The 20,325-nt window shown below is 38.0% G+C and overlaps 3 protein-coding genes and 1 long non-coding RNA gene across 4 annotated transcripts; 2 read left to right on the top strand and 2 right to left on the bottom strand.

Annotated features, from left to right (window-relative positions):
- Positions 1-1,571: 1,571 nt before the first annotated feature.
- On the bottom strand, positions 1,572-7,393 carry LOC111789744 (ABC transporter B family member 1). Its single transcript, XM_023670426.2, has 9 exons — positions 6,932-7,393; positions 6,783-6,837; positions 6,531-6,706; positions 6,241-6,441; positions 5,888-6,147; positions 5,494-5,810; positions 5,152-5,375; positions 3,787-4,160; positions 1,572-3,702 (listed from the first exon to the last, which is right to left on the bottom strand). Exons 1-9 carry the CDS (start codon positions 7,391-7,393, stop codon positions 1,701-1,703), a joined length of 4,071 nt encoding a protein of 1,356 aa, XP_023526194.2. The 3' UTR covers positions 1,572-1,700.
- Positions 7,394-7,890: 497 nt separating this feature from the next.
- LOC111789747 (uncharacterized) lies at positions 7,891-14,627 on the top strand. The gene is made up of 3 exons (XR_002814381.2): positions 7,891-8,030; positions 8,663-8,766; positions 14,491-14,627. It is a non-coding gene; the product is annotated as an uncharacterized LOC111789747 (long non-coding RNA).
- On the bottom strand, positions 13,749-17,510 carry LOC111789746 (putative CoA ligase CCL10). Its single transcript, XM_023670427.2, has 6 exons — positions 16,327-17,510; positions 16,059-16,248; positions 15,169-15,314; positions 14,658-14,725; positions 14,441-14,543; positions 13,749-14,037 (listed from the first exon to the last, which is right to left on the bottom strand). Exons 1-6 carry the CDS (start codon positions 17,347-17,349, stop codon positions 13,924-13,926), a joined length of 1,644 nt encoding a protein of 547 aa, XP_023526195.2. The 5' UTR covers positions 17,350-17,510; the 3' UTR covers positions 13,749-13,923.
- Positions 17,511-18,480: 970 nt separating this feature from the next.
- On the top strand, positions 18,481-20,263 carry LOC111789748 (D-tagatose-1,6-bisphosphate aldolase subunit). Its single transcript, XM_023670428.2, has 5 exons — positions 18,481-18,852; positions 19,197-19,297; positions 19,467-19,583; positions 19,687-19,788; positions 19,888-20,263. The coding sequence occupies exons 1-5, from the start codon at positions 18,633-18,635 to the stop codon at positions 20,056-20,058; spliced, it is 711 nt and encodes a 236-aa protein (XP_023526196.1). The 5' UTR covers positions 18,481-18,632; the 3' UTR covers positions 20,059-20,263.
- Positions 20,264-20,325: the final 62 nt, after the last annotated feature.

Here is a 20,325-nt window from a genome sequence, read left to right on the forward strand (position 1 = left end):
AATATTATTCGTATCTTTCTTGAACATTATAAATCCAAGTTAAACTTAAAAAAAAAAAAAAAAAACAAAAGAATACAAATAAAAATAAAATTAACCCTTGAAGTAACTTAAATCTTTCGATTTAAAAAAAGTAAATCCCACTCAAACAGATTTAAGTTCATATAATTTCACGAGATTAAGAAAATTTTGAAGATAAAACGTCACATTATTTTTATAGCATATTATATATAAATTATTAAAAATACGAGATAGAGGAAGGACAAATGATAGGTAGGAGAAAGAATTAAAATATGTATATGATAAAATATGAGTATTGTCATATATTCTTATAAATGAAATAATTTATAAAAAATATTTAAACTTATCTCTATAAATAAGTTATTGGCTTTACGATAACTATTTATATTTATATCGATGATTGATTAATTGATGATCCATATTTATATGAGATATAAAAGATATGAACCAATATTTTAATTATTGAAGGGCCTAATAAAATCAAAATTGATGAGTAGGCAAAGTTAAAAAAGGTAATAATTAAGGGAAGAAAAAAAAGTAAAAATTACCCATGGTAAAAAGATATTTTTAATCCCTACATGTTGTTACCCGTTCGTATTCACCTAACAATCCACTTTTCAATTAATCAAATGATTAATTTATTGGTTGTATCATGATTTGAAACAAATAATTAAATATTCTATAAATAATTTCAAATAATTAATTGATTATGCGAGTTATGTAAAATTTTGAAAATGTCAACATGTTAAAATACTAAAAGAAAAATAAAAAAAAAAATGTTTTGAAATTTTAGAATTTAGAATTAATATTTTAAAATTTTCATTTTAGGCTATAAATTTATAATTTAATACCTGATGGATACATTCAAACTAAACAACGTGGGTCACTAACAAAACCATAGCCCACGGGCTTGTGACACCAAAGAAAGCCCAAGACCAAGCCCAAGCCCAAGCCCAAGCCCAGAGCTGTTTCAGTAGTTAACTGAATCCTTACCAATGAAATTAAAAAAAAAAAAAAAAAACTGAATCCTTACAAAAAAAAAAATTCCAAGTAAGGCAAAGGTCGCAGAGCATGGGGGAGGCAGCGCCATTAAAAGCCAATCGGTGAACAATCAAGTTTGATCGGAGATTTGACTGGTTTTGATTTCGGCCCACAAACTAGAAATGACCGTCTTCTTCACAGATCATATTCCAGTTTCTGTGTTTATGTCTGTTCATCTTTCGTTTCTTTCATTCCCCTCTGATTAATCGATTCCTTCCGGTAACTATCTTGTCTTGCATGCACGACGTTGCTGTACCATGCCAAATTTTCAATTATTCTGTTTCCCACGTGAATTTCTCTTTATGAATATGGGACAAATTGTGTGCTTATTGCTTGTCTTGCGTTGAAGTTGTTTTCATCTTTTTGAATGCATATGAGGTGTTTGTTAAAATGTTTGGTTCCCATGGTTTGAAAAGATCTTGGGTTTCTGCTATGCACTAGATTCTCGTTGAATGGTTTCTGATGAGTTTTTTTGTGAGTAGAGAAGGCCTATATAAGAAGGGGGAGAAAAATTTAAGAAGATAATACACTTAATATACTTACTGGATAGAAAATGGCAGACAAATCCCAAAAGAATAGTAAGGGTATAAGGGATTTTGTTTTTCCTTTTTCTTTCTTGTCAATTGCTATGGTTCCATTTCCTAGCTCTCTCTGTCCTCATCCTCTCTAGTTTTTGCTGAGGAAGTTGAACCTGAAGTCATGCCAATGACTTGGCTGTGTGTGAATCTTTGTAATTGTACCATCCGGGCGTAACACCCATCAGGATAATTTTTCAACAAATGTGAGTGTGATCCCTGCTCTGAAACTTTACCATCATCAATTACTGCAATGACATGGGCATTCCTGATAGTTGATAGTCGATGAGCAACTACAATTGTTGTTTTACCTGAACAAGCTCGGTCGAGCGCCTCCTGGACGGACCGCTCAGACTCAGCATCAAGTGCACTTGTTGCCTCATCTAGTAGCATAAGCTCTGTCTTCCTGACCAGAGCACGAGCAATTGCAATTCTTTGTTTCTGTCCACCCGATAGTTGAACTCCCCTCTCCCCAACAAAAGTTTTATATCCTTCTGGCAATGCAGATATGAACTTGTGGGCATTTGCCAAAGTAGCGGCTTCAATGATCTCAGCTTCAGAGGCTGATTCGTGGCCATAAGCTATATTATCATATATGGAAGCAGCAAACAAGCATGGTTCCTGAGGGACCATGGCAATGTGCTTTCTCAGAGACTTGAGGTTGAACTTACGAATATCTTTTCCATCAATCATAACTCGTCCTGAAGTTGGCTCATAGAATCTTTGGACTAGTGCAATAACAGAGCTCTTGCCACACCCACTCGGGCCAACAAGAGCAAGAGTCTTACCTGCTCGGGCACGCAAACTAAGATCTCTAAAGACAGGGATATCAGGGCGAGTTGGGTAGGAAAAGTCAACATGTTTAAATTCAACTTCTCCACGAAGTTTATCTGGGACTGGAGTGGCATCTGGATCATCAGGTTCAATTTCAGTTTTGCGGTCAAGAAGTGCAAAGACGGATCGCATGGCTCGACCACCCTTAATAAAGTCAGGAGCTAGAGTGAGTGTTTCAGCTGCGCCATTTGCAGAAACCATAAGGACCATGAAAACACGGATTGCCTTCGAAAAATCAGAGAGCCCATGCTTGACAAGCCATGATGCATACCAAAGACCAAGAGCATAGGAAGCGTAAAGAGAGAACTGAGCAACGCCAAAGCCGCTGCCAGCAATCTGTCCCTTCCAAAAGCAGCGGCGTAGTGGGATCTCGAGGTTGGTTGAGAAAAGTCTGACAATCTTTTCCTCTGAATTGAATGCAGCAACTGTCCTTACATTGGCTATGGCTTCCCCTGCAAGTTGTGTGGCCTTGGCATGGTTAGCCTCAAGGTCTCCTGAAAAACCAGTCATGAACATTTTCTGTAGAACAGTGGCCGCAACAACCACGGGGAAGACGGCTACAAGGACAAGGGATAGGCGCCACTGCAAAACGAACCCAGCTGTGCATGCAACTAGCATGAGTGACGTGTTCTGTACAATCACAGAAATCCTGTCTCCAATAGCTGATCTAACGTTGTTAGCGTCAAGGGCCAGCCTAGCAGCAATTTTTGCACTTTCATTTTCTTCCTGGTCAAACCATGCCATTTCGTTTTTCAGTACTGCTGTCAGCATCTTTTCTCTCACACGTTTGGTGAGGTTCTCTCCCACAATATCCCAGAAGAAATGCTGTATTGTATTGAAGAGAAGAGCAGCTGACGAAAGTCCGATTAATAAGTAGCAGTACTTAATAATTTCTCTGCTCATGAAAGCATGGTCTGGGTTGTAATAGACACTGAGAACAGCACTCAGAACATATGCAAAGAAGGCGCTTAGAAACCCACAGACAACAGAACCAACAGAACCAAGTAATGCATAAAGCCATTCGGGTGAATTCATTTTCACAAGACGCCAGAAGGAACTGGCTTGCTCCTTAAAGGCAAGTTTTTCAAGCCTGTAATTGGGAAGTGAAGAATCCAGAGAAAGACTAAAATCAGATGTGGAAAAGTCAGATAACCGACGTGAATAAGGCGATCGTCCATAGGAAGAATTCCGTGCAATGATTGGGGAACTCACTGAGTTCCTGGCACTTGAAGCCCTAAAAAATCATAGTCCATGCTAGTTAGACAAGTTATTGAGAGAAGATTCAAAAAGGAGAAATCGAATATATTTTTATAGCTACCTTGCACTACTCTTTCTGGCATTATTGAGAGCAGTTTCATGTGCCATCTCCTGCATCCGGATAAGCTTGGCGTATACACCATTCTCTCCTTTGGCAATGAGCTCGTCATGTGTTCCAATTTCAGAAACACTTCCCTGTTGGATTACAGCCACAAGGTCAGCCTTACGAATGGTAGAGAGCCGATGGGCAATAAGAAGAGTCGTCCGCCCGATCATAAAACGATCAAGAGCCTCCTGTACAAGCTTTTCTGACTCAGAATCCAATGCACTAGTAGCCTCGTCTAAGAGTAGGATCGCTGGGTTTTTCAGCATTGCCCTTGCTATTGCAATCCTCTGCTTCTGCCCTCCAGAAAGCTGCAGTCCTCTTTCCCCTACCTACCAACCATCCATAAACTTTCTACTTCAAACCTCAGGATTCTGATTCATAATGATTCATTCTTCTATCAAGACTACATTAGAAGTTCAGTATCTTATACGAGTAAAGTTGTTTCGAAGCGTCTTTTTCCACCACATGATGCAGAATAATTCTCTAGTCATTCTATCAACAGGTGACCAAATAGTGATTTTTTTAGTATCTTTGATAATACGGTAAGTGTAAAGCATAGATACGTAGATTCGTGTCAAGAGCTTGTGCAAGTTGCAGGTAACAAATAATCTAAAAGTTCTCTGTGTTAGCTCGAAGTTACAAATTAGATTAAGAACATTTCTGTTTTTTTTCTGAGTTTTATTATAATAATCCACACAAGTTTTGTGGCTCAAGAAATCATTAACCCCTCTGATTCCTACTCTTTCAATATCTTTGAAACCCATCATCTTCATGTCATCATTATTTCTTGTATAGCATGCTAATGTCAATGGCACCTTTTTCCTTGGAATGTTGAAGATCAATAACAGAAAACTATATATAAATGTATAAATAATTTTACATAGATGTCAGCATCGACTGTTTTCTATTCCATCTGCATACCCATATGCTTGATATGTCCCTCCCTTTAGTTTATTTGGTTCTCGTTTGTCAGAGCAGACAAGTTAAAAACCTATTTATTTCTGCACATGCATTGTTGACCAAGCATGTTATCCTGTTTCCATGGTTTGTAGGACCAAAACATTTCTCCTCACTTGCACCAAAAAAGAGTCGGTTTAACCTTGTTAAATGCAATAAAATGTTCCATTTTGCTACTCAGAATAGGTATAAGAAAGATTATATGTAAATTATCACACATATATCTTAGTTGGATCAATATATATATATATAGACCTTTACCCTTCAGAAAAATAGAAGGTGATTAACATTTGTCATTGTAAGCCAATGGAAGGTGATTAAGAGTGTCATGTTTTAACACATAGTTTTGAGATGATATCTAACCTGGGTGTCATAGCCTTCAGGAAGTTTGATAATGAATGAATGAGCATTGGCGACTCGAGCAGCTTCCTCCATCTCAACTTGGTCTGCATCAGGTCTGCCCAAGAGAATATTCTCCTTGATGGTGGTGGCAAAAAGTGCAGGTTCTTGGCTCACCAGTCCTATCTGCTGCCTTAACCATCTCAGCTTCAAAGTTTTTATGTCACGCCCATCTAGTAAAACTTCTCCTGCGCATTCAGTCCAGAAGGAACTTTTCAACTCCGGAAACGTAAATTTCAAGAATGACTGCAAACCAAAACCAATGCGTTGATCATTTTAAAAGTGGAAACAGATCGTGACATTTACCTGAGATGGGGTCATAGAATCTTTCAATTAGGGAGATGACGGTGCTCTTGCCCGAGCCGCTGCTACCGACCAGAGCTATAGTTTTTCCGGCAGGGACAGTTAGAGAGAAGTTGTTCAGGATTCTTACATCTGGCCTTGATGGGTATGAGAAATCCACATTCTTCAGCTCAACCAGTCCTGAAACTGACTCTAATTCCAAACCAGATTCGTTGTTGCTGTTTAGAGTGGGCTTGTGATCGATTATACGATAGATTTTGGCAGCTGCAACTCTAGCCTTTGCGAACGAACTCATGCTCGGAGCAGATTGTCCCAATGCCCTGTCAAAGCAAAGCGATCCGTCAGCCATAAATTGGTGGTTTCAAGATGAAACCCGGAGATGGTGGTGGCTACTTACAGTCCGCCAATCATCACGGCAAACATAGTGGCTATGGCCAGACCGCCATTGGTGGCGTGGTGTCTGACGAGATAACCTCCGTACCAGAGCAGAAGAGCGTAACAGCAGAAAACAACAAAGTAAGTGGCGCCCAATCCCATACCCTTGGAGAATCCAGTCTTGTAACCTATCTTCTGAGAAATCTTCAACGCGGAGGAGTATCTCTGCAACGCTCTTGATTCGCCCACGAACCCCAAAACAACTCGGATTTGAACTATTGTCTGTATGTTACGTCAAGAGTTGACGGTACCCAGATGAGTGAAGATGCAAAAATCTTTAGAGAACCACCAAGTGCTGCAAAGTATGCCCCTTACCTGTTCAACGATATTTCCAGCCTCTGAAAGAGCTTCCTGGGACTTGGCAGAGAGCTTGGCTATTGTGGTGGTGTAGATGCCGCCGATTACGGCAATCAAAGGAACCACCGCAAGAGTTACCAACGCCAATTGCCACACAGCAGTGAAACCCACAACGAATCCGGACACAAATGTTGCCATATAGTGGATGAAGTTGCCCAGCTGCAAAGTCCATTCATTTACATCAATTAGGCGGGTAAAAGGGAGATTTCAAACAGAGGGATTACTGAAAACAGGGCTGGTTTCTTTACCTTCTCACTAATGGCGTCTTGGACCATCACTGCATCCGTGTTGATGGCGAAAACGACGTCAGATGTTCGCACCTCTGTATCAAAATACTGAATGTCTTGGTCCAGTGCGGCTTCTAGGTACTTGATCCTCATCTTTGTGGACTGCCGCTCGCCGGTCCACATCCAACATGAAATTTCTGCAACCGGTTTCACTTAGAATCACATATGAACGGGAAAGAAAACCCCAGAGAAGCTAATGGAAATTCTGAGTACCTGCCCAGGATGACGCCCATATCGCAGCTCCAACCACGAGGAAGTAAAATGCGTACTGAAAATAGAAAGGTTTCAGTTTCTCAGCTTTTGTTTAGATTATTATCAACATAAACACTTGGATTGTGTTTTGAGTTACAGTTCAACTTTACCTTCAAAACGTCCTGCATCATTTTATCCACATCATTGGCGTAAGACCCAAAAGAGTTAACAAGATCAGCGAAGAAACGGAGAAACAGAGGCAAAGAACAACCGTGGACAAGGGCTCCGACCGACCCAATTGCCATCAAAACGTAATCCAACCCATCCGCGAATCTGAAAAGCTCCCCAAACCCAACAGAACTGACGGCTTCAGGTTTCTCCCCACTGGTGCCACCGCCGTTTTCCTTCTTGGAATCAGTTGAAGATTCCATTTCTCCGTTTATGGGTCTGCCAATTCCGTGTTCAGCCTCCTCCTCTTTGGAGCTGAGGTCTTCGGGGTCTGTGTGTTTCGGTGTTGGGGGTGATGGTTTAGGAGGAGGAGGAGGAGGATCAGAAGAGAGGAGCTCAAGGCCTTGCATTTCGGACCATTTCCACTTCTCAGTCGTCTTAATCTCCTCAGAATCTTGTGACATTGGCGAAATTCCTGGGTTTATGAAACAAAATTTCCCCTTTCTTTACCTCATAATAACTTCTTCTCTTTACTTTTGCTGCTACATTTGGTGGTGATTTTTTTTTTTTTTTTTTTGTTCCCCTCCTCTTTTTACTCTCTCAGTTGTGCTGGCTCTAGTTCTTGCTGTTCTTATTGAATGGAAGTGTTGTGAAAGAGAGAGACAAATAGTGGTGTGGCTGTGGCTGTGGCTGTGGCTGTGGCTGTTTTTACAGTCAGATTGGGTTTCCAATTGTTCCCACTTTGCTTGTTCCGTAAAAAACACAGAAAGTGACGCATGTTAGAGGAGGGCGTCCCGGAGTGAGAAAGAAAAAAGAAAATGATTTATTATTATTATTATTATTATTATTTTGATTTGTTTTAGCAGAACATATTCAAAGTAGGAAAATACCCCACCATCCCTTTAATTTAATCCCAATACCAAAAATCATTGCTTTAGTCATTGTCGTCTCAAAACCTTATAATTGTTCTTGTTTTGTAATTTACTATATATTCTCACTGATCTCCATATCTCATTTATCATTTGTTTTCAGGCTAATCTAATCATATCATCAACTTGGAAAAAAGTCCTTATGAACAAACCACAACCCACTGCCCGGCAGGTACAATTTCTTTTCAATAAAATGCAAATTTGGATTTCAACGGTCATAAATTGATTAACGTTATAAAGGTTAAAGAGAAACAACTTTTTAAACTATGAAATTGGGGGCTTGGAAAACGGTTTAGCTTCTATTTGCCACTGCTAGCAGATATTGTCATCGCCCCCGTTAGCTTTTTTTTTTTTTTATATTTTAATCTCTATATTTTGTGTTTAGATATTGCACTTTTCTTTATTAAAACAATAATTTACTCGAAACAATAATTTTCTTTATTAAAACAATAATCCCATGCTTATAATTTAATCTAAAATTTAAACGTAGTTAAGAAGGATTTTAAAACATAGGAATCTAACCAAATCTTGTTATTAAATTTTTTAAAGCTATGAACTGTTTAGGAGAATAGAATGTGAAACGTTGAAAAAAATACAGGACATAAATTACCTAACCCCTGTTGTGTCCTTGGAATAATGAAGAAATTGGATGATTTTAGAATCCCTATGGTGTCATATATTTAATCCAAAAGTCCTCCATAAAACATGGTAAAAAAAAAAAAAAAAAAAAAGATTAAAATAATAGTAATAATGAAGAACAATAAGAGCACAAGGCTTCCAGTGTTTGAATATTTATTTTTGCAGGTTTGAAGGTTGACTGCAGAAAAACCGAAGCATGGTTTGAAAATCTGATGCCGTATGCTCATTGACTATGTTATTTTTGTCAGAAGAAGAAGAAGAAATAAAAGGTTCCCTTCTTATCCTCTATGTCTGGTTTGTTTGATTGAATGCCTCATTATTAAAGTATTGTCTTGGGAAAGGAGGTCTCATTATTCATAACTCAACCTCATACTCAAATCAAAAACCATTTCAATTCAAGTTGTTAGCTCTATGCATTTATTTTAGAATAAACATTTGTGGGAGGGCTGCTATCTTGGATGGAGAACTCAAATGACCCATTTTTTCTTTTTCTTGGTTGAATTGGAGTGTAACTAGAGATGAACTTTATCTCAAACCCACAAATACAGTCTAGAAACGGCTAGGAATCACATGATGCTGTACACTTCAAGCATAAGCTCTCGTGGCTTTGCTTTTGATTTCTCCCAGTAACAGCTGAAGCCCTTGGTAGCATATATTGTCCTCTTTAGCCTTTTTGTTACAGGACTTCTCTCGTGGTTTTAAAACGCGTGTACTAGGGAAAGATTTTCAATTTTCACACCCTTATAAGAAATGTTTCGATCCCACACTCCCAAAGATCTCATATCAATGAAGATAGTGTTCTTTACTTATAAACCCATGACGTGAGACTACTCATCCAAAAAGTAGCAAAAAAAGTAGGTGGAAGATTGTTTGGGAGTGAATAGCAATAAAAGGTAGGTGAGTTTTTTTGGGGGGGAAAACTATGGCTCTAAACTAAACTGGTAGCCAATCAAGTATCCACTACGGGTAATTATACTACATCTGAAATGATAACACATTGATAAGAATCTAGAACAGAGTAATTAGAGGGAAGGGGTTATTAAATTCCGAAATCTGAGGTTTTGAAGCCTAAAGTTGGAGGAATTTATGAAACTAAACAGCTTTTCCATCCAAGGCATGTGGGTATACTGGGAAAGAATAACAGACTTAAAAGGCTTTAGAAATAAAGAGAGAAAAAGAAAGAGTGACTTTTCTTTTTTTTCTTTTTTTTATCACGGGGCTACGGACAGTCGGGACTCCTTTTCTTTTGGAGTTATTTGTTCGACATTTGAGGATTTACCAATCTATTGACACGACTAAGTTTAGGACATGGCTCTGATACCATGTTAGTTGAACACGACTCTCCACAATAGTATGATATTGTCCACTTTGAGCATAAGTTCTCATGACTTTGCTTTGGACTTCCTTACAATGCCTCATACCAATGGAGAGAGTATTCCTTGATTATAAACCCATGACCATTCCCTAAATTAGCGATGTGGGACTTTCATCATCATCCAACACCCTGTACCGTACCAACTGCCCCTTCTATCTCATTCACAGAACAAATAGGTCAAAATTGTGTCTTCCCTTTGAGTTATACAGTGTGGCTTGGTTCCATTTGAAGTCTCGAAGTTCCCTTGGGTTTAAGGGCTCTCTCTCAGTGGCATGGCATGTGCATTACAGATTGGAATCATTTTAAACAATCTTAATCTCTACTAAGGATACATAACCTTCATTATTCATTTATAACCTTCATTATTCACTTGTGAAAAAAGGGTTTCTTTTGGTGACTTTCAGACATGATTTCAGGAATTCGGTAACTTGGGTTACACTCTTTCATGCTTAATTACACTCAAGCCTTATGATTATGAATCAAGAAATTAGAGACCAAACTCTTTTGGGTTTCATGATTCCTTTCAAAATTTAATACCCCACCGCTAGCATATATGGTGTTTTTTAGGCGTTTTTAGGCTATCACTAACAGATATTGTATTCTTTAGGCTTTCCTCGTCCATCACTAGTAAATAAGAAGTTTCTACATCCTTATAAGTAATCTTTCGTTTCCCTTTCCAACCGATAGACCTGTGATCTCACACTTAACCAAAAAAAAAAAAAATAATAATAAATAAATAAATAAATAAATAAATAAATAAAAATTGTGGAAGCTTGAATCTGAAATTAATATTAAAAATTGGTTCTTCTTCTTTTTTGTGCGTCATATTTCAATATAATACAAAGAAGGGTGAGATGGCAAATGTCCCAAAGCATAACCACATTATTACCAACTCATTATGATCAATTTGTCAGCACTCAGAAACTTTCTTTTTTTATTATTATTATTTTTATTATTTTTTATAAATATATTTTCAAACCCATTTATTTATTTTTCTTTTCATTCAATAATTTGTTGGCTTGTCCTTTTCTTGTTTTCAAAAAAGCCCCTAAAATCCCATATAATTTCTTTTATTAACCCTTTAGCTAGCTAGCTCTTGTGGTGGAAATCCAACCAACAAGATTTTTTTTTTTTTTTTAATCTCTTTATAATAAAAAAAAAAAAGAAAAAAAATATCTTATTATTATTTTTTATATAAAGAGAAATATTTCCACACACAAATTGATAAGAGGGGAAAAATTAAAAGTTTCTCATCTTAGTTGGTTTCCACAATCTTCTCTTTTTGGATACTTTTTTTTTATTTTTTATATATAATTATTGCAAAAATTTAGTTAATAAAAAGCATTATTAATAAGCAAGAACAGTGTGTAATGCACATGCATTAAGCATCTTAGTCTACCTTTTCAAGTCTTTATTTATGAACCTAAGTGGATGTCATTTTAAGCTTACACTTTGGAAACCCTTATATGCATATACCACTCACTCCATTCTTCTTATTCTATTCACCTAGTTTCAACCAAAATAATTCGCATAATGCTCCCACCTTCCTCAACAAATTCATCATTATTTATATTCCAATTCCAAAATTATCAACTTAGGTTTATAAAGACTATACCTTTATTTATGGGTTTTAGTTCTTTTTTAAAACCGTTATGAACTAGTTAGGAACCTTTTCAAAAGTCACAAGTTTAACAAATTTGTCTTTGTTCGAAATCATCTACTTTTAGCATAAGCTTTCATGACTTTATTTTACACTTCCCAAAAAACCTCAAGTCAATGGAGATGTATTCTTCCCTTGTAAATTTATGATCATTCCCTAAATTAGTCAATGTAGAACTCCTTCCTCCCAACCGTCTGAAGAAATTATTGATGACTTGGTAGACGACCCAAAATAATGGAAAGTATGAAGAAGACGACCATCCAAAGATTATAGTGGAGATATGAAATGGGTTTTATAATGAGTTGATGGAAAAGTTGAGGTTTTTAGTGGAGAAATGAGAAAAGGATTTGTGTGGGTTACTTTTCAAAAAAATGATGGAAGATTATGTGTTCCTTAGTGGGAGTGATCGTATTCATCTAATCATACAAATACACTTTGATTATGATATTGTGAAAGCAAGGGAATCCAGGAAACCCTAGTTTTATAGTGTACGGTTGAAGAGTAAAAAACAAGGAAGTTGGGTTTCTGGTTTTCTGGGTTATGTTTCACGACATGCAACAACTCCTTCCATGTCTTTGTTTTTTCTTTCTTTTTCTTTGTTAAACAAATGTTTTTCTACTTCTACTCTTGTTTGCCTTAGCTTTGTCATTTTAGAGCTCCAACAATTCCTTTTCCACAAGAAATTATCAATACCCACAACTAAAAATTGAATCTTTTTGTAATGGGAGTGTTATTCCATGGCGTGAAATACTATATATGAAATGTTGGATGATGAAAGTCTCATATCGACTAATTTAGGGAATGATCATGGATTTATAAACAAAGAATACTCTCTTCATTAGTGTGAGACCTTTTAGGGAAGCCCAAGCTCTCCTAATGGACAATATCATATCATTGTGGAGAGTCGTGTTCGTCTAACCTTATGTAAGTTTTAGAGCTTCTTTCCTTTCGATTTAGGACTACTTTAGATATTAGTTTGGCCCTCACGAGGAATCATTCAACATGTCATATCTTAAAAAGCTCTAAGTTTGAGGTCCCAATAAAGGGGTTTTAAGAGAGACTTAAAAAATACACTTTGTATTCCTCCTGAACATCATCAAAGTCTAGGGATAAAGGTTGAATTAGCCTTGGAATTTTGTTCTTATTGGTCAAAGGAATTCATATTTAATTATGTTTTAAGAATATGATTAGAACTGTGAATTGAAGAGACATTAAGGAGAATAAAGATGTTTGACCACATTAAGAAGAATAAAGATGGAGATTTTTTGTTCTGTTTTGTTGTTTTTTTTTCCTCTGAGATTGATGGGTTTGGCTCCTTAATTTCGTATGCAAATTGCATATCTATCCATTGCTTGCTATATCCACCACCCACTTACCAACCTTCACTACTTCAAACATTATTTGATAATATCTCCAACAAAATCATATCAAGTGATAGATAATACTTGACTATATTGATATATTCAATGATTTGAGAGATTAAGGTTTGAGTATTGTTCCATAAGAATATAACCCATCTAATCAACTATTTCAATTCGTAAAGGTTTAGAGGGAAAGATGTTTATTTGACTACGAAAATGTGTGAAATGAACCAACAATCGAAAACAAAAGAAAGTTTTTTTTTTTTGTTCAATTATAACGTGTGAAAGTGGAACATTTGAACCTTTGATGATCGAGAATGTATACCTTAGCCAGATTTTATATATATATATATATATATATATATATCTATATAAAAGCTGAAAAGATTAGGCCAGAGGTAGCAGCACTAGTGATTATGAAATGGGCAGAGAAAGAGAGTGCATGTGCAAAGCCTAAATAATTGAAGTTAACAGAGGATGATGGCACATAGCATCTTGTGTGTCAAAATCTTCCAAACAGAGGGATAGTGAAAGGAGGAGAAAGAGTGTAACCAACGCCAAATTTTACAACACTATGGGACCCCTTTTAGAACACCAAATTTTGAATGGTTACATCAGTATTGGGTTGAATTTTTGGGCTGCTAAGATGGAAAAACATGGTAATCCAACCAAAGTCAATTCTTTTTTTTGTGGTAAAAGTAAGAGTGACAGAAAAAGTGGTGTGTAAATGAGTGGTGGTGTTTGTGAAAGCAGCAGCAACATTCCCCCAAAGTTAATGCTCACAGTTGGGGTATCATCTACTTCATCTCTTACTCATCTTCACACTCCATTTTAAATCATACACTTTTCTGTTTCCTTTTGCTTTTATTGGCTCTGAAATGATTCTCTTTTTGCCAAAAGTAAAGCTGTTATTTATTATGATCCATGTAAATTGTTGTTGCATTGTTCATGTGTTCATCAAGCTGTAAATACATTTCTTTGCTAACTGTATCAGAATAACTTGCGTTCTTTCTATTCAATATTTTGACGTCTACATCTTGGCACGGACTTGTGCTATGAGCTCCCTTCTCAGAAGCTTTCCCGAAGCCGACTTCGGAACGCTACTCGTGAAGGTTACTATTTTTAATCTCTTGAATGGTGCAACCTGCAAAGGGAAAGAGCTGATCATTTTCATGAATTCCTTTGTCAAAATGATGGTTCCCACTTTTTGCGTAGGGAATCAATGTTTAAATTTGCATTTTTCCACATCTTTTGCCTTCTTGGGTTTATGCAGCAGGCCCATAAAAGGCGGCCTCTTAGTAAAGGCTTGGCTTGCCGCTGCCCCTCTTAGGAAAAGACACAGCAACCCCAATTCGTGAGGTGGGGGCATGCCATCGCTCGCAGATATTGTCCTCTTAAGCTTTTCCTTTTAGGCTTTCCCTCAAGGTTTTTAAAACGCGTTTATTAGAGAGAGGTTTCCACACCCTTATAAAGAATGTTTCGTTCTCCTCTCCAACCGACAAAAAGTCTTTTTATTGTTCTTGTTTGAGGGGTTTGCAAAATATTACCTGACCCGCGATAAAACTTTTAACATCTTCTTCGTTTATTGAGTTATTAGGTGAACGAACAACAAATGCTATAGGGACCTCACCGGCTTTATCATCAGGATATCTGCAGGTGGAAATTCATGGCAGAGGTTAACAAGAAAGTATGAAATAGAAAGGAAAATCCACTATGAACGTCCACATAATGATGGGACTATAGATGCTACTATATACTACTTACGGGATCACAATGGCATCTATTATTTGAGGATGGGAAAGTAGCAGTGCTTCAAGCTCCGCTGGTGCAACCTAATATGCAGACAAGAAAGTTACAAAAAAATTGATATCAATCAACAACGAATGCAGCTAGAGTTGATACTCCCAAGAAGAGGAGACAATGCAGACATAGCATTAGAAGACATGCTTGCTGGAGCCGAGCATATGATTAGTACATCTTATAATCATATTCTTTAACTGAGAAGAACTTAGCATACAAGAATCTATAGCAGTTTCTTTTGATTTAAGAGAAGTTAAGTTCTGATATAATGGTTTGTGAGATCTCACGTCCGTTGGAGAGGAGAATGAAGCATTCTTTATAAATAAGGGTATGGAAACCTCTCCCTAACAAACGCGTTTTAAAGGAAAAGCCTAAAGAAGACATATCTATTAGTGATGAGTTTGGACCGCCCTAGTAAAAGGAAATGAAGCACTCCCAAATGGAAAAGTTGATGTTTGTTGAGGTAAAAAAGAACCTGATAACCATAACACTTGATGAGTTCTTTGATTCTGTCCACAACAAATAATTCTCCTTCTTCATTAAAGTATCCGATATCTCCAGTATGAACCCATCCTTGATCGTCTATGGTTTGGCTGGTGGCTTTCTGATTGTTGAAATATCCTGAAATGTTCATGCAAACATTTAGCCAATCAGACTGACAACAAATCATCAGAGAAACGAGATTGGCATCTTTAAAACAGGGAGAAATTTCAATTCTTTTTAGCAGATCCAATCAAACAAGTTCAAGAAAGTAAGCTAATTGTCCACTTTGGCCCGTTACGTATTGCCGTCAGCCTCACGGTTTTAAAACGCGTCTGCTAGAGAGAGGTTTTCACACCCTTATGAAGTATGTTTCGTTCTCCTCCCCATGATGTAGGATCTCACAATTTTACTCTTAGAAAAGGGACCAAAGTAGACAATATTTCTAGCTGTGGGCTTGGGCTATTACAAATGGTATCAGAGTCAGACACCGAGCTCCAGCAAGGAGATTGAGCTTTGAAGGGGGTGGACACGAGGCGATGTGCCAACAAGGATGCTAGGCCCGGAAGGGGTGGATTATGAGATCCCACATCAGTTGGGGGAGAATGAAACATTCTTCATAAAGGTATAGAAACCTCCCCCTAACATACGCGTTTTAAAACCGTGGGACTGGTGGCGATACGTATCACGTTGAAAACGGACAATATTTGTTAGCGATTGGCTTGAACCGTTACAAAAGAGAAGGGTTGGATCAAGGTATAACTCTAGTTTGGTGTTTGATACACCATTCAGTGTAGTTAGTATGGATTAGCACTGTTCATCAGATCAAAATTATGTTCACCTGCGATTCAAAATCATTTAAAGAATATCCAAAGAGAGATCCACCTTTCATCATATTTGGTCCTCGCACGCATATCTCCCCTGTTTCACCGGGTGGGAGACGCTTCTGCGTTTCTGTACTCAAAATTTGGGCCTCAATTCCTGAAACAAGGAATCCAGTTGACCCTGATAGTCTAGATTCGACCCCCAAATTCTCCATTGAAATAACTCCACAAGTTTCTGTCATACCATACCCCTGTACACCATACAAAATTTCCTGTAACAGCCAAATGAAAGTGCAAAATGGAGGAGTTGAGAAGGAACAGTTCAAAACCTGCGTGATCTTGGTCTGAGGTAAAACCTTAGAACATTCTTCCATCACATCCTTCCCAAGAGGCGCCGCCCCCGATAAAATCTGCTTCAACGACGACAAGTCATACCTCTTCACCACACTTTGCTTCGCCATGGCTATAATTACAGGCGGAACAAGATAAAGATGAGTGATTCTATACTTCATCACCACCCCCAAAGCCTTTTCCAGCTCAAACTTCGCCATTGAAACGACGGTGTTTCCTCTTTGAAGCTGCGAGTAAAGAATTACAGAGAGACCAAATACATGGAACATTGGGAGAAAGCATAAGAACACGTTTCTAGGATCACCAAGAAGGTCCTGATCATGGGTCACCATTAACGACGTCGTTATGAAGTTTCTATGAGTCAGAATCACTCCCTTGCTAATCCCCGTCGTCCCAGATGAATACAATAGTGCCGCCACATCGCTCTGACCCACTTCACTCACAGGCAAATCGGACACGTCGCCGGAGTTTTTGATCAAATCGGAGTAAACCCAGATATTGGGGCGGGAGGATTCCGAAGAAATTTTAGAACCCAGGATTACAGAAGGCAAGTTGAGTTTACCGATTACGTCCCAGAGTTCTGGAACGGTGATTACGAGCTTGGGGTTGCAGTTCGCGACTTGCTTTGATAGTTCCGCGAAGGTGTAAGCAGGGTTACAAGTGGTGGCGATGGCTCCAATGGCAACAATGGCGAAGAAACAAACAGGGAAATGGATGGAATTAGGCGCGAATATGAGAACCACATCGCCTTTCCGAATCCCGAGGTGGATAAACGCATGGGCCAACTGGGAGACTTGGATTTGAAGCTGACGGAAAGTTAGGGATTCGCCGGAATCCGCGTCGGTGAGAGCGAGGCTGTGAAGGAAAGAGGAGGAGTTTCGAAAGAGAAACGAAACAATGGAGATAGTGGGGTCGGTCGGAAAGTGGATTGGGGGACGTGGGGAAGTGTAAATCTGGGATTGGGGATTGAAAGATTTGGCCATCGCGATCGCGATCGCCATAGCCAAAATGGGGTTGAAGAAAAACGATGGATTTCGAATCGGGACGGTTTGATCGTTTGTTTAGAGGTCGCTGAGTTTTGACTTTTCCGGTGAAGATGAACAGATGAGAAGATAATGTTGAAATTGACAGAAATTGATTACTAAATGAAATGGGTAGAGTTTCCGCCCAACACGGCTCGATTCAAACTCATAAACACAGACTTGATATCATGAACATACTCATTAACGATGATAATCTGCTAATTTATGCATTCGTAAGTTAATTTCATGGCATTTCAATGAATATTAGACCTTTATTACCATCTTAGATTTGGAATATTTACTCAACCAATTCTTCAACTTCCTGACAGAAAATTGAATATTCACAATTGATAAATGCTCATTAATGGCACCCTTGCTTTGTCTTCACCATTAAAAAAACGTTTATTTTATTTTATACATTATGTGGACATGAACTAATTGCCAACAATAGAGGGAAAGTGATTTAAATTTTCATTTACTAAATTGGAAATACAAAATTGTAGACTACTTATTCCATTATTGGATTATGATTCTAATGACATAACACCATAATAATGAAAATAATTCACTCAAATAAAACTCTAAACCCTTTACCAATAGCATATATTGTCCGACTCTCTCATATTTCGACCTAAATCCTTTACCAATAGCATATATTGTCCTCTTTGAATTTTCACTTTGAAATTTTTTTTAAAGCTTTTAAAAATGGGTCTATCACGTAGAGGTTTTTATTTTCCTCTCTAACGATGATCGGTTATGGAGAAATTTTCAAATCATTTGTTCCTCTCTCAAACCGATTGTGAGATAGTTTCCCTCTATAAGCATTTTAAAAACCTTGAAGGTAAGCTGAAAGAAAAGAATATGGGCTAGTGGTAGTAGGTTTGTGTCATTAAACCGAATGATCCTATGATGGTATAATATTTCAAAAGATGAAAAGGTAACAAGCATTGATGATACTAATAAAAAAAAATTAAAAAAAAAACTTAAGATTACTGTTCTTATTATCCATAACTAAAAATAAATAAAGAAATAAATAAATCCCTTTTTTGGTAAGAATCGTAAATTAAATATTTGAGGGTATTTTTTTTTTTTTTTAAAGGAGGCGAAGACCGACTCAGTTTTACTTGGATCCAAGCGTCTGAGCATGCGCTACGTGTCCTTTGTGGCCTCCAACCCTTCGCCTTTCCTTCTCATTTCGGTCAGATTCTTCCATTCCATTTCATTCTTCTCTACGCCAATCCCATTTGCTGAATCTGCTAATCATGCTCTCATCCATGGCGGATCCTTCTCTTTCCTTCTGTTTCTCTTCCCTCTCCTCCCCTTTCTGCATTTCCCGCTCCCTCCACCTTTCTTCTCCTAGATTCTCCCTCTCTCATCATCGCCCTTCTCGTCTTCTTCGTTTCTCCGTCAAATCCTCCGCCTCTGGAAGCTTCATCGGCGACGATTCCTTCGGATTGTTTCCTTGGACTGATGGTCATACCGGTATGTGCCTTCTCCATCCTTGTTTCTTTTCGCGTTTCTTATCAAATCTGCTGCTGATGCCCAAGGATCGATGTGTAGGACATTTTCCCCAATTCTAGTTACCTAATTTGATGAGATTTCGTTTGATTGCGAAAACGGGTTTCCCCCCTTTTCGTTCAATTGAGCGAGGAGAGGGTTGTTTTCTCTTCTTCTGTTGTTACGTTAGGTTTGATCATTCTTATCGAAGTGCATTGGGTGGGTGGTTTTCAGACATCGAGTGATGGGAATGAAATATTTGAGTTCTGTTTATTTATGAAGCCATCTATCTAGAATTAGGGGTTGCTCAAAATTGAAATTTTGCACAGAAATTCATTGGGTTCCGGAGGAGAGAGTCACATTGTTCACTCCTGATGGGCTTGTTCAGATTGGAGGCTCCATTGTCCCTCGACGAATTTCTTCTTCAGATGTATGCCCTTCACACATACAAGCTCATTGATGCTTCACTTATTTTTTCAGTTCTGATCAAAACTTGCCATCACATTGATCTCTATTGTTAATTACTTTAGCGCCTAGAAACTTGATTCAGTTGATGCAATCTGATTCGTATCTGGATTAAAAGGATGTTCATATGACAGAAAAAACAAGGGAAGTCAAAGGCTTACCAACGCTTCCAACGGTTTCAAGAGAGTGATTACATGGATCCAAAACAGAGCATATGTCTTGGTGCCCTTTTTGATATTGCAGCTACCAATGTGAGCCTTTTGGGGTTTAAGAGCATATGTCTCGGTGCCCAATTACATGGATCTCAAACTCTTTTCTCTAGGCTTTGTCTTAAGCTTGCCTTGTTGTTTTTAGGGACTTGACATGGGAAGAAGACTTTGTATCTTTGGGTTTTGCCGTTCTGTTGAGATGCTCAGTGATGTTGTGGAGGACATTGTTTTGGAGCAAGGTGGAGAGGTTTGTTATACAAAGGACTTTTGACCCTAAACCAATAGCTTTTAGTGATGGGGACAAAGTTGTTTGAGTTTCATTTTTGCATATTGTGATGATGATCAGGTTGTAGCAGCAGAGAAGGCAAGCAAAGGGGGTTTGCAGGAGAAGCTGACCATGACAGTGGCTGTGCCACTTCTGTGGGGGGTTCCTCCTGCTTCTGAAACGCTTCACTTAGCTGTTCAGAGTGGTGGAGGGATTGTGGAGAAAGTTTATTGGCAATGGGATTTTTTGTAAAGTATGGTATTCTTACAGCCATTTAACCATTCTCTTGTGCATTCTGTTCATAAAATTGATGTAATTATATGTACAAAACTCAAAAGGGCAATTGTCACACGTTATTAACTAAATATTGAAAGTGTATCAAAAGAAGTATGTAGCTTATTTGAGCTCATCAGCTAATACAACATGTTCATTTATGAATATTCTACATCTTGGATCATCTCTCTTGATTTAGCCTCTCTTGCCATTTGATGGTGTTTGTGTTGGAGTGGAGTTGAGGAT

Source organism: Cucurbita pepo, chromosome 3, assembly GCF_057944985.1.
Source record: "Cucurbita pepo subsp. pepo isolate OVF chromosome 3, ASM5794498v1, whole genome shotgun sequence".
Lineage (NCBI taxonomy): Eukaryota > Viridiplantae > Streptophyta > Magnoliopsida > Cucurbitales > Cucurbitaceae > Cucurbita > Cucurbita pepo.